The sequence below is a fragment of the Cucurbita moschata genome, unplaced genomic scaffold (assembly GCF_002738365.1).
Source record: "Cucurbita moschata cultivar Rifu unplaced genomic scaffold, Cmos_1.0 Cmo_Scf00038, whole genome shotgun sequence".
Lineage (NCBI taxonomy): Eukaryota > Viridiplantae > Streptophyta > Magnoliopsida > Cucurbitales > Cucurbitaceae > Cucurbita > Cucurbita moschata.
The window spans coordinates 376,501-388,504 of NW_019268554.1; the positions used below are offsets into that span (position 1 = coordinate 376,501).

General features: G+C 35.5%; 3 protein-coding genes across 5 annotated transcripts in view; 2 read left to right on the top strand and 1 right to left on the bottom strand.

Annotated features, from left to right (window-relative positions):
• The window catches only part of LOC111432529 (FH protein interacting protein FIP2-like), a 14,288-nt gene extending 11,586 nt beyond the window's left edge, over window positions 1-2,702 (top strand). The window contains exon 12 of the transcript XR_002708652.1: window positions 2,682-2,702. The gene's annotated coding sequence lies outside the window, so the exon portion shown is untranslated. The remainder of the gene's footprint in view (window positions 1-2,681) is intronic.
• Window positions 2,703-4,862: 2,160 nt separating this feature from the next.
• LOC111432525 (protein QUIRKY) lies at window positions 4,863-9,000 on the top strand. Of its 3 annotated transcripts, none has more exons than XM_023069449.1 (4): window positions 4,863-5,573; window positions 5,669-6,027; window positions 6,067-7,449; window positions 7,879-9,000. In XM_023069449.1, exons 1-4 carry the CDS (start codon window positions 5,033-5,035, stop codon window positions 8,953-8,955), a joined length of 3,360 nt encoding a protein of 1,119 aa, XP_022925217.1. In that variant the 5' UTR covers window positions 4,863-5,032; the 3' UTR covers window positions 8,956-9,000. The 3 variants fall into 3 exon arrangements, with proteins under 3 accessions (XP_022925217.1, XP_022925218.1, XP_022925216.1); XM_023069450.1 differs by having other exon boundaries at window positions 5,669-5,949; XM_023069448.1 differs by having other exon boundaries at window positions 4,864-5,573; window positions 5,669-7,449; window positions 7,879-8,999.
• A 1,806-nt stretch (window positions 9,001-10,806) lies between these two features.
• Window positions 10,807-12,004, bottom strand: part of LOC111432535 (spermidine hydroxycinnamoyl transferase-like) — a 3,569-nt gene continuing 2,371 nt past the window's right edge. The window contains exon 2 of the mRNA XM_023069464.1: window positions 10,807-11,722. Within this exon, the coding sequence (XP_022925232.1) occupies window positions 11,003-11,722 (720 nt within the window). The 3' untranslated portion in view covers window positions 10,807-11,002. The remainder of the gene's footprint in view (window positions 11,723-12,004) is intronic.

Genomic DNA, 12,004 nt, shown 5'->3' on the forward strand with positions numbered 1-12,004 from the left:
AGCCCAACAGATACGTGTAGCCCAAGTTAGGCCCATTGAGATTATATCAGCCCAACAGATACGTCTAGCCCAAGTTAGGCCCATTGAGATTATATCAGCCCAACAGATACGTCTAGCCCAAGTTTGAGCCCATATATATATATATATTATTTATTGCTTTATTTATATATATAAAAGGGAGAACCTTCGTTCTTCGCCCCGTTTAGCTAACTAGAAATCTCCTCCTTCCCTCATTAAATTATTGAAATTCGTACATTTACACAAAAAAAAAAAAAAATTGTGAAATTTTCTGCAGTACTAAATAATGTGAAGTTTGTCTACTTTATTTTATTGTTTTTTTTTTAATTTTTAAATTTATATATGGAGAGGGTGAGAATTTACGGGGTTGACCGACACGGGTTGGTTCGGCCAAAATCAGGAGCCGTCGGTCCTTAAAAGAGATACTTTTCTTTTTTCTTTTATTTTTTACTTTAAAATTTTTAATATATATTTGATAGTATATTTAAGAATGAGATTTTCTATTATTTATAAAAATTGAAGCTATTTATATTAGCCAAACTAATTAATTTATGAACACTATAATTATTATAAAAATTATTTTAATTTAATAATAACAAATACGTTATAACGTGACAGAACAAATTCACGAGAGGTGCGTAGAAATCTCTATGCAATTTAAAATACATAGACGGTAGACAATAAAACAAACAATTTTTATTTTTTTTACTAAAATTATTTTTAATATAAATTAAAAATTAAAATATGTATATAAAAATGAAATTCAAAAATATATTTAAATGGGAAAAAATTAAAAAAAAATTGAAATAAGGTTACGTGTGAATTTTAAATCTGGGACAATACAGAAAATTAGGTAGAAAAAAGTGTGGGAAAAAGACTAAAATGGTAATTTAATATAAATTTTAATTTAAAATTTAAATGGGTACACATCTTTGATTTTTCATTTTCATTTTATTTTCTATTTGATTTTATTTACAAATCTCTTAAAATTTAAATTAAATCTCCAACTTCTAATTTTGAATTTAAATTTTCATTCGGATCTCTCAAACATAATTCCAATTTATCATTAAATAAATGTTTAAGATAAATCTAAACAATTTAAATTTAAAATATCTATCTCTAATTTCAAAATCATAATTATATAATTATATAATTTTATTAAATATAATTTATTCAATTTAGTGTTCAAAATTTTCAATTTAATTCTCCATTTTTTCTTCACCCCCAATAATTTTAGTGATTTTATATTAATTATAAAAATTGTTTCGTTCCATTTCCAACTAATGTTTTACACGCAACAATAAATTTCATTTTTTCTAACAAAATATAAAATAAAAAAAATATTTTTTTTAATATAGGTAATTATTTCGTTATTTTACTTGGGAGAAGTTACGTTTTTTTTTATCATATATTTTATAAGAAATAAAAACTATTGCTCTTACCACCACTACTATTATTATTATTATTATTATTATATTTAAAAAAATTTAATTTTAAATGGATAATAAAATTAATTTTAAGATTTAAAATAAAATATTAAATTTAAATAAAATAAAATATTAAATTTAAATATTTTATGATTAAAAAATATATTATAAAGAATAATACAAAATTAATAAATTACCTATTCCAAAAAAGTAATAAATATTCTTTAATTTCAATAATATTCTTAAATTTAAAAATATTTAAATCAAAGAGAATTTATATATATTTTTTTAATCAAATGGTTAACCGTCAATGAGTAATATTAAAAAGTTTCAATATAATTTGAGAGATTGTATGGGATTATTGTCTTTAATTTTTTTTAGTGAAGGAGGGTTGAGGTTAATTTTAAAATTTCATATGTATTTTTTTTTTAAAAAAAAAAACTTTAAACTTATTTTTTTAAACTATTAAAAGTTACTATTTTTGTAGTAGACTTTTTTAAAATTTAAAAATACTATTTAAAATTTTGAAAATCTAAGAATGTTTTTTTTTTTAATAATAAGAGGATAAATTTAAGAGGTTTATAATTTTAGATAAATTTAAGAGAAAATTATAAATAGTGATTAAATTCTGATTTAAAAATAAATAAATATAAATAAATAAATTATAAAAGCTCCTTAACTTGCGAGCCTTGACCTTTAGTTTCTGGGCAAGTTTTCGTTCTAGTTCTAATTCTAATTCCTACTCAGCAGACAATCTATGGTTCTGCATGCCTATCTCCATATCTAAATACTCTTCGAACTTCGTTTTCGCCTTGGTTCGAGATCGGAGATTCAAATCCTCCTTCCCCATTCTCGTTACGATTATCATTGAAATTACCAGCAGTGCCCCGAACCATAGAAATCTTCATTTCGATCCTGTTAAGGATATTTAGTAATAAATTATAGTTTACCATATATATTATATTTGATATTTTATTATAAGGCAAATATCTAACATTTACCTTATTACTATAGGTATCTTTCCATTTATTGTTATTTCCATTTATTACTATTTCCATATCCTTGTAATTTATTTGATTATAAATAAGATAACTTTCACACCTGCATGTGACAGCCATGACGACTGCCCCTGCGGCATCAAAGACAACAGTGGTGGTGGAGAAGAACAGTAGAAGATTTCAAAAGCCATTGAAAAGAAAGGATCTAGGTTGCTAAACCAAAATGGCTCTGATACCATGTGAATGTTTGCTGAATCCACCACACCTAAATGGTGTGAAAGTTATCTTATTTATAATCAAATAAATTACAAGGATATGGAAATAGTAATAAATGGAAAGATACCTATAGTAATAAGGCAAATGTTAGATATTTGCCTTATAATAAAATATCAAATATATTATATATGGTAAACTATAATTTATTACTAAATATCCTTAACGGATCCAAATAAATCTGGTGGCAAAATTCTTCCAATTTTTTTAAAAATGATCGACGAGTTGAGAAATACATCAAAATCAGCATATCAACTTTTAAAATGAGTGAGCATTAAAGGAGTTTTGGGACAAGGGAGGTGCTCGGTAAAACATATAGGGGTGAATATTAGCTGTATGAGATCTTATACAAAAGTGGGTAATATCATATGATGTCAAAAATTGAGCAAAATGTCAGAGTTGTCCTTGAATTATGCAGCGTTGTGATCTTGACATCTCATGACAAAGCCTTAAGAGAGACTCAAGGCCAATTCATATTTTTTGCTCGACTTTATGGCTTCGTCGAAATCCAAGCTTGTACACCCACATGTTGTTCGTGCGTGCATGTTCAATCGTGTGCGACACAATCATGTCGCGTCTCATTGTCATCTCAGTTCCCAATAACACGATCTATGCATCCTGATGTCGTCTTATGCCTCAACACACGTCAGCCATCTTGGCTTCTCAAACACATCTGTTGGGAACTGACCCATGTGTCGATCACCTCATCAAGACATCCTAAACATCCATTCATCCGAGTTATTTAGAGCATCTACTAACTAAATTGTTTGAATTTTAAAATATATTTAGGAGTATACATGAATTAAGTTGGAGAAATCTTTTGGATAACCCGAAGTTTCATATATATTTTTTAAAAAAATACTATTTATCCACAATTCATAACGCATTACTAATATATACATATAGATAGATATACATACATATACATACAGATAGATAATTTCATCGGTATACACATCCTCAATTATTATTATATATCTATATACATATACATACATATAGATAGATATACATACATATACATATACATATACATAGATATACATACATATATATAGATATACATACATATACATATACATATACATATACATACATACACATATACATATACATATACATACATACATATATATAGATATACATACATATACATATACATACATACACATATACATATAGATATACATACATATACATACATATACATATACATATACATACATATACATATACATATACATACATATACATATACATACATATACATATATAGAAAAAGGTTTAGATTTATAGAAGTTTGCCAAAGTTAGATTTTGGGTAGTGGTGTGGCTGACATCTTTGTCACACAATATTAAATAGTGGGTGTGTGACACTAAAGTAAGCTATTTATGAACAAAAGGCACTCCTTTTTGACTCATCTTTCACTATTACATAATTCTTCTTCTATTTCTTTTCAAACTTGCTTTCAACCATTTGCTTTGTTTTCTTTACATATATTTCCCTTTTTAACCTTCCGACCCTCCGACCAAGCACGCTTGTCTTACTCAAATTTGAAACGAAACATAAAATCGAGCTCCCGATTCGAGTAACGTTTCTTCAACTTGTTCATTAAGTAATTTGAGTAAGTAATGCTTAGTTTGTTTTTATGAAGCATTTGGCAACATGCTGTTCGAGTACTTACCGGTCATACTTTGCATGTCGTACTCAAAGTTGGTTTAAAGTGACACGACACTGAATTTTAATGTAATTGCACCCGAAAGTTAGATTCTTGTCTTACTAACAAACACCCTGCTGTATTAACAAAATAATTTGTATACTCCAACCGATATTTAGGGTTTAGGATTCAACTTAAATGTTACGTGACTTGGCGAAACGTACACTCTATATTTCGGTTTATTCTATTGTTCTCAGTCTACGTATCAACCTACTTATCATACCAAAAGATCGTACACGAATCATTTCAGTAGTTACATTTATATCATCTCAATTTGTAACGAGTCGTGTTCAATGTCTTAACTCAATATTTTGTCATTTCAATCATCATGATAGCTGTGACACGAGAAACGGGTAGCTCATTAAACACGACAATTTATGATTCTAATTTGTTACACGAGACGTTAAGGGGTCGTTAGAAAACTCCAATTCTCCTTCACATTAAGTAAAGCATAAAAGAAAAGTGTCTGAATAAAGCTGCTTGGCCAAGAGGTTAAGCACAACACAAATTTAAAGACCATAAGACAATCATCCTATCATCTCCATACTTCATCTTTACCCCTTTTTCTTCCACCGGAGATAGCTCTCTCTGTAATTCACATGGCCGCCGGCCATCTGAGGAAGCTGATCGTCGAAGTCGTGGATGCTCGCAGTCTCTTGCCCAAAGACAAACATGGAACCTCGAGTCCTTATGCGGCGGTCAGCTACTCTGGCCAGCGGAAGCGAACAGCGACCGCGGTCCGGGACTTGAACCCGACATGGAATGAGGTTCTTGAATTCAATGTCGGGCCGCCGTCGAGCGTGTTTGGGGATGTTTTGGAGCTTGATGTGATCCATGATCGGAGCTACGGACCGACGCTTCGGAGCAACTTTATGGGGCGGATTAGGCTGAGTTCCATGCAATTTGTGAAGAAAGGGGAGGAAGCTTTGATTTATTTTCATTTGGAGAAAAAAAGCCTCTTTAGTTGGGTTCAAGGAGAGATTGGTTTGAGAATTTATTACTCAGATGGGATTGCGCCGCCGCCTTCTACTCCGCTGCCGCCGGTTGAGGAAGGCGGCGCTGTTAATTCTGTCGAGGACTCACTACCGGCAATAAGATCAGAGGCAGAGCAAAACCAATCCCCTGCTTTGAAACATCAAGGTGAATTTGAACATTAAATTTTATATTTTATTTTTTAATTTCATATTAAATCTTTAATTGCTGTGAATTCAATTTTTTGTTCATATTTTAAACAGACGGCGGCGAACCCATCGGCAAAAGTCCGACCAGTAATGGCAGAGAAGCTTCGGCAGCAGAAATTCCGGCCAGTGATGCCACTGCAGCTTCGGTAGCTGAAACTCCGGCCGTTGATGAGACTGCAGCAGCAGAAATTCCGGCCAGTAATGGCAGAGAAGCTTCCGCAGCAGAAACTCCGGCCGGTGATGGCATTGCAGCTTCGGTAGCTGAAACTCCGGCCGGTGATGGTAATGCAGCTTCGGTAGCTGAAACTCCGGCCGGTGATGGTACTGCAGCTTCGGTAGCTGAAACTCCGGCCGGTGATGGTACTGCAGCTTTGGCAGCTGAAACCCCGGCCGGTGATGGTACTGCAGCTTCGGTATCTGAAACTCCGGTCGGTGATGGTGCTGCAGCTTTGGCAGCTGAATCTCCGGCCGTTGAGAGTACTACTCCGGTAGAAGCTGCAGCTTCTGCTGCTGAAACGCCGCCGTTTGAATCCCACCCACCACCGCCGGTAAAGTCACCGGGAGTCGATCAAATTCAAACGATACCACCGGCGTATGCGCCAAAGCCAATCAAAAGACCGGCGGCAGTATCAAGTTACACACTGGAGTCAGAAGAAAGTCAAACAATCGAACGGTCCACATTCGATCTCGTTGAGAAGATGTACTACCTCTTTGTGCGAGTAGTAAAAGCACGCGCACTTGCCACTAGCAACCGTCCGATCGTTAAAATCGAAGCATTCGGTGAACGCATCACATCAGAGCCAGCCAAAAAGAGCCACGTGTTCGAGTGGGATCAGACTTTTGCATTTAGCCGCAAAGCAGCAGATTCCGCCTCCATCATGGAAGTTTCTGTCTGGGACACAAAAAACGGTGTCGTATCATCAGCATCCGACGTGGACAAAGGCAATTTCTTAGGTGCCTTGTGTTTCGAGGTGTCAGATATTCTCCTGCGGGATCAACCCGACATTCCCCTGGCCCCACAATGGTACAGATTAGAAACAGAAAGAAACGACGTCGCTTTTGGCGGGTATTTAATGTTGGCCACGTGGATTGGTACGCAAGCGGATGACGCGTTTAACGAGGCGGTGAAGACAGACGCCGCTGGGAAGTTCAACTCTAGAGCAAAAATTTACCAATCGCCGAAGCTTTGGTATCTACGCGCCACCGTCATCGAAGCCCAAGACGTCGTTCCGATCACCGCCGTGAAAGAAGCTTCGTTTCAAGTCAGAGCCCAACTGGGTTTCCAAGTTTCGGTAACCAGACCCGCCGTGACTCAAAACGGTGCTCCGTCGTGGAACGAGGATTTACTCTTTGTCGCCGCCGAGCCGATGACCGACCACTTGGTCTTCACCCTCGAGAGTCGCCGTAGCTCGAAATATCCGGCTGCCGTGGGGGTCGTTAGAATCCCACTCACCGAAATCGAGCGGCGCGTGGATGATCGGATAGTGACGGCGCGGTGGTGCACGCTTGCTGGTCTGGTGGAAGAGAAGGAATCGCCGTACAAGGGAAGGATTCATGTGAGGTTATGTTTTGACGGTGGGTATCACGTGATGGATGAGGCGGCGCACGTGAGCAGTGACTACCGCCCGACAGCAAGGCAGCTGTGGAAGCCGTCGGTGGGTTTGATCGAGATCGGTGTGATTGGGTGTAAGAATTTGGTCCCGATGAAGTCGACGGCGGCTGGAAAAGGCTCCACCGACGCGTACTGTGTAGCCAAGTACGGATCGAAGTGGGTCCGAACCCGGACGGTTTGCAACAGTTTTGACCCGAAATGGAACGAGCAGTACACGTGGCAGGTATATACATATAAAAGCATCTTTTGTTCAAATATTTTTGAAATTGACTGCTAACCATTTTGGCCGTATAAATATTTTATTTTTTAATAAAATATTTTTTAACTTTTCTTTTATAAATATAGTTTATAAATATAATTTAAATTTTAATAATAATATTAATGAAGAAAAATATTTTACTAAATATCATACATACATATATTACTTATTTAAATATTATTAAAAAATTCATATGAAAAATCGAATAAATACTTTTTTTTCTATAATATTAGTATTTAAATTCTATTTACTTTTTATTAGCCCTTTTTATCTTTAAAATTAATTTTAATTTTTAGGAAACAATTAAAAATTAAATTTAAATATTTAATATCAAAAGTGGAAAAAAATAAATAAAATAATTAAAAATTAACCATAAAATTGTATTTCTACCAGGTTTACGACCCATGTACGGTTTTGACCATCGGAGTTTTCGACAGCACAGAAGAACCCAAAACCGACGGTTCAACCGAACCGGCGGGGCCCGATTCACTAGTCGGCAAAGTCCGAATCCGAATCTCTACATTGAAAACCGGAAAGGTGTACAGAAATCTCTACCCTCTCTTACTTCTCTCCGCGGCCGGCTCCAAGAAAATGGGCGAACTGGAAATCGCCGTCAGATTTGTCCGAACGGCGCCGCCGTTCGATTTCATCCACGTGTATTCGCAGCCACTGCTGCCGTTGATGCACCACGTGAAGCCCCTCGGAATCCGGCAACAGGAACAGCTCCGGATCGCGGCGGTGGAGACGGTTGTTGGCAATCTCTCGAGATCGGAGCCGCCACTCCGGCGAGAGATCATACTATTCATGCTCGACGCCGAATCGCACGGCTTCAGCATGCGGAAAGTCCGAGCAAATTGGTACAGAATCATCAACGTAGCCACCACGGTGATCGCCGCCGTGAAATGGGTCGACGACACTCGATCGTGGCGGAATCCGACTTCTACGATTCTCGTCCACGCACTTCTGGTGATTCTAATCTGGTTTCCTGATCTCATCATTCCGACAGTTTCATTCTACGCGTTCGTCACCAGCGCGTGGAACTACAAATTCCGGTCACAGGGGCTTCTCCCGCATTTTGATTCGAAGCTATCGATGGTTGACACCGTCGAAATGGACGAACTGGATGAGGAGTTCGACGGCATGCCGAGCACGAGATCGCCGGAAGTTGTACGGATGAGGTATGATAAATTGAGAGCAATTGGGGCGCGTGTGCAGCACTTATTGGGGGATTTAGCGACTCAAGTTGAGCGCATGCAGGCATTGGTGACATGGCAAGATCCACGCGCCACCGGGATATTCACAGCAATATGCTTTGCAGTGGCGGTGGTCCTATATGTGGTGCCGTTGAGGATGGTTGCGGTGGCGTGCGGGTTTTATTACCTCCGGCACCCAGTTTTTCGAGTCCGGTTGCCGTCTTCGACTGTCAACTTCTTTAAAAGACTTCCGTGTTTATCAGATCGATTAATGTAGGCTATGGACGAAAGAGGATATTTTGGTAATTTTTTTTTTCTTTTTTACTTTTAACTTCAAACGAAAGTACATAAGGACTGATTATGAGATCCTACATCGAGTGGAACAAAGCATTTCTCATAAGGCTTTGAAAATCTCTCATTAGGAAACACGTTTTAAAATCGTGAGGCTGACGTGGATATATAATGGGCCAAAACAGACAATATCTATTAGTAGTTGGCTTGGGCTATTACACAAATTTTGATTATTTCATTAAATATTATCCATGAATTATTGTAATCAAAATGATAATGTTCGAGAAATAACTTAAAGGTATTCAGTATGTGAATAAGGTTTGTTGCTTATCCTTGTAACATTATCGATACGTCATACTTTATAATTGCTACAAATAATTTGATTCAAATGTGGAGACATGTAAATAGCGGTATTCTAGACGCACAAGACCAGACAACAAAATATTTAATATCTAGTATTTGATATCCATAGTATTTTACTATATCCATTTGACATGGTCACGTACTTTTTACTTATTGGAATTTAGTATTTCATATTCATAATATTTCCTATATTTCATGCGACATGATCACGTACTATTCATAGTATTTTCTATAATAATTAATGTCTTATTTAATAAACAACGTTCATCTTATGTTTTTTAAGATATAGCAAGGTCAATAGAAATATTTGTCATTTTCTCGTTGTCACATACAAATTTTTTTTTATAGACTATGACAAAGCAGACATGATTTCCATAGATCACTGGTAGATATTAGAGGTATTCATATATGGCCCGAGAACTCGATCAATTACGCAATCCAAACTGTTGGGTTGAATTTTGATTGGTTCACTGGTTTATATATTTTTTTTTACTAAATCAACTCAGTCAACTTAAAAATAAAGTTACAATTCAACCTAATTCTAACCGCTATTATTATAAAAATGAGGAGTATTTAATTTAATTTTGTTTTAACTTAGGCTAATAATATATAAGTTATGAATATCTAATATTTGAATTTTATTAATTCAGACAAATAAAATTTTTTAAAAATAAATAAAAAGAACCCGACAAGTAGTGTCTTCGTGTAACACATAAAGCTCACCTGTCTTCCAGTTGGCTCTCCTTTCCATGTTTTATGTTTGACAGCTATTTTTTTTAAAAAAAAATCAATTTTAACTCATAAATCTTATATTTTCATCTATTGTAACTTTAAAATTAAAATGTTAAAAGTTTTCCTAATGAATTAACTTACATTATCTGATTTAACCATTTTCATTTTATTACATTTAAAATAAATTCAAAATTAGATATAATATTATATTAATGAAACGTTTTGTGAGAATTATGTATCGGTAGGATTTAAAACAAGATTATAATAAAGGTTTAAATGGACGATATTGTAGTTATAATAAAGATTACGAAGAACGTTTTGAATAATTTTTCGCTCATAATAGTAACTATATGTGTCTTAATTTAAAAGAAATTGTGGGGTCGTTACATTGTTGAACACTTTTAAAATAACAACGTGATACATGTTAGGTCTAATTCTAATTATAGTCCAATTCAAATAAGATAACGTGGACTGTCGAGAATAATTAGTCTTCCATTACGGTTTACTATATGTATCATATTTGACCCTTGATCATAGGCTAATATCCTGTATCAATTTATTGTTCTTTCCATTTCATTTGTAATCTATTTGATTATGTAAATGATTATAAATAGAGAATGTTCCCCATCGTTTAGGTGCGGTGGTTTTAGTAACCCCGATCATTTGTTCTTCACGGCTTCCGAGTTCGCTTATCATCTTCTTCCTTTCAACACTTCAATCCATATAAGCAATGGGTCAAATATAATGCATACGATAAACCGAAATGAAAGATTAAATATCATCAACATGACAAACCAAAACCGAACAAAATATTACATAGAAAGAAGAACATAGCTTGACTTTATAACAAACTAGGGTGACAACCATGAACAACATGCAAGAAAAAACGGAAACATAGAGATTACTCAACAGTAACGATTTCAGTGTTTCTCGAATTTTTATATATCTTCGTATAAATACTTCTTGAAATCATCCATATGCCTTGTTTGCAACCGTATCGCTATTATGAGCGACCCATCATCTGATGGCCCCACCATTATGTAGGACTTTCCATCGGTGTTTAACGTTGCTGGCGTGAAGTAACTCGGTCGTCCCCAGCCAAAATCTGCCTCATAAAACGGAAACGACATCCAACTCCCTATTGAAAGATTAGGGTTGCCCCAAAACGAAGCCTGGACTGGAACCTTGGAGTGGAATGATGTTCTCAACCGGTTAAAGTCATCTTGCCCTGCTAGATAGTCTACCGCTGATTGCGCGTATTCACCTGTCATCTTCCATGTTCCTTCTCTTATCTTTCCTGCAGCATAGCTCAATGGTTGAGACATCAATTCGCCAAACTCACACTCTGGCGTTGAGACGACGAAGGATGAGTTCCCTGAGAAGTTTTCTGGGATGGGTGGCTTCATCCGTCTTCTTACGTCAATAGGGATACGAATCACCGTCGGTTGTCGACTCTCGCCGGTATTGCGAGCCTTGCATGCACAAACCCACATGTGTCCGGTAATAGCCTCAAATCGAGAGTACGGTCGTGGTTGTACTTCATCGGCCACGTCCATAGTTTGATTGGTTAGGTTTGAATTTGCTCTCTTTTTCAGCTTTTCAATTTGTTCTTTAGTAAGTTTGAGCAATGCCGATGTGGTTTCTTTCTTTGCCTCCTCCTATTAAGAAATTCCAATGTAAGATCTCATATGTCCATTTAACTCATAAAATCGAGGCTTCACGAGGACCCACCTAAACGAGGTGAGAAAACTTCGTTTGGGTGAGGAGTGAAAAGAAATTTCTCTCCATTAACAAAACAGAGTTGTAGACGAAAATCATACTCTCGGTCCTTGACCTCACCTAGATTCACATTCGTCGTCTTTATATATATATATATATATATATATATATATATATATATATATATATATATATATATATATATATATATATATATATAT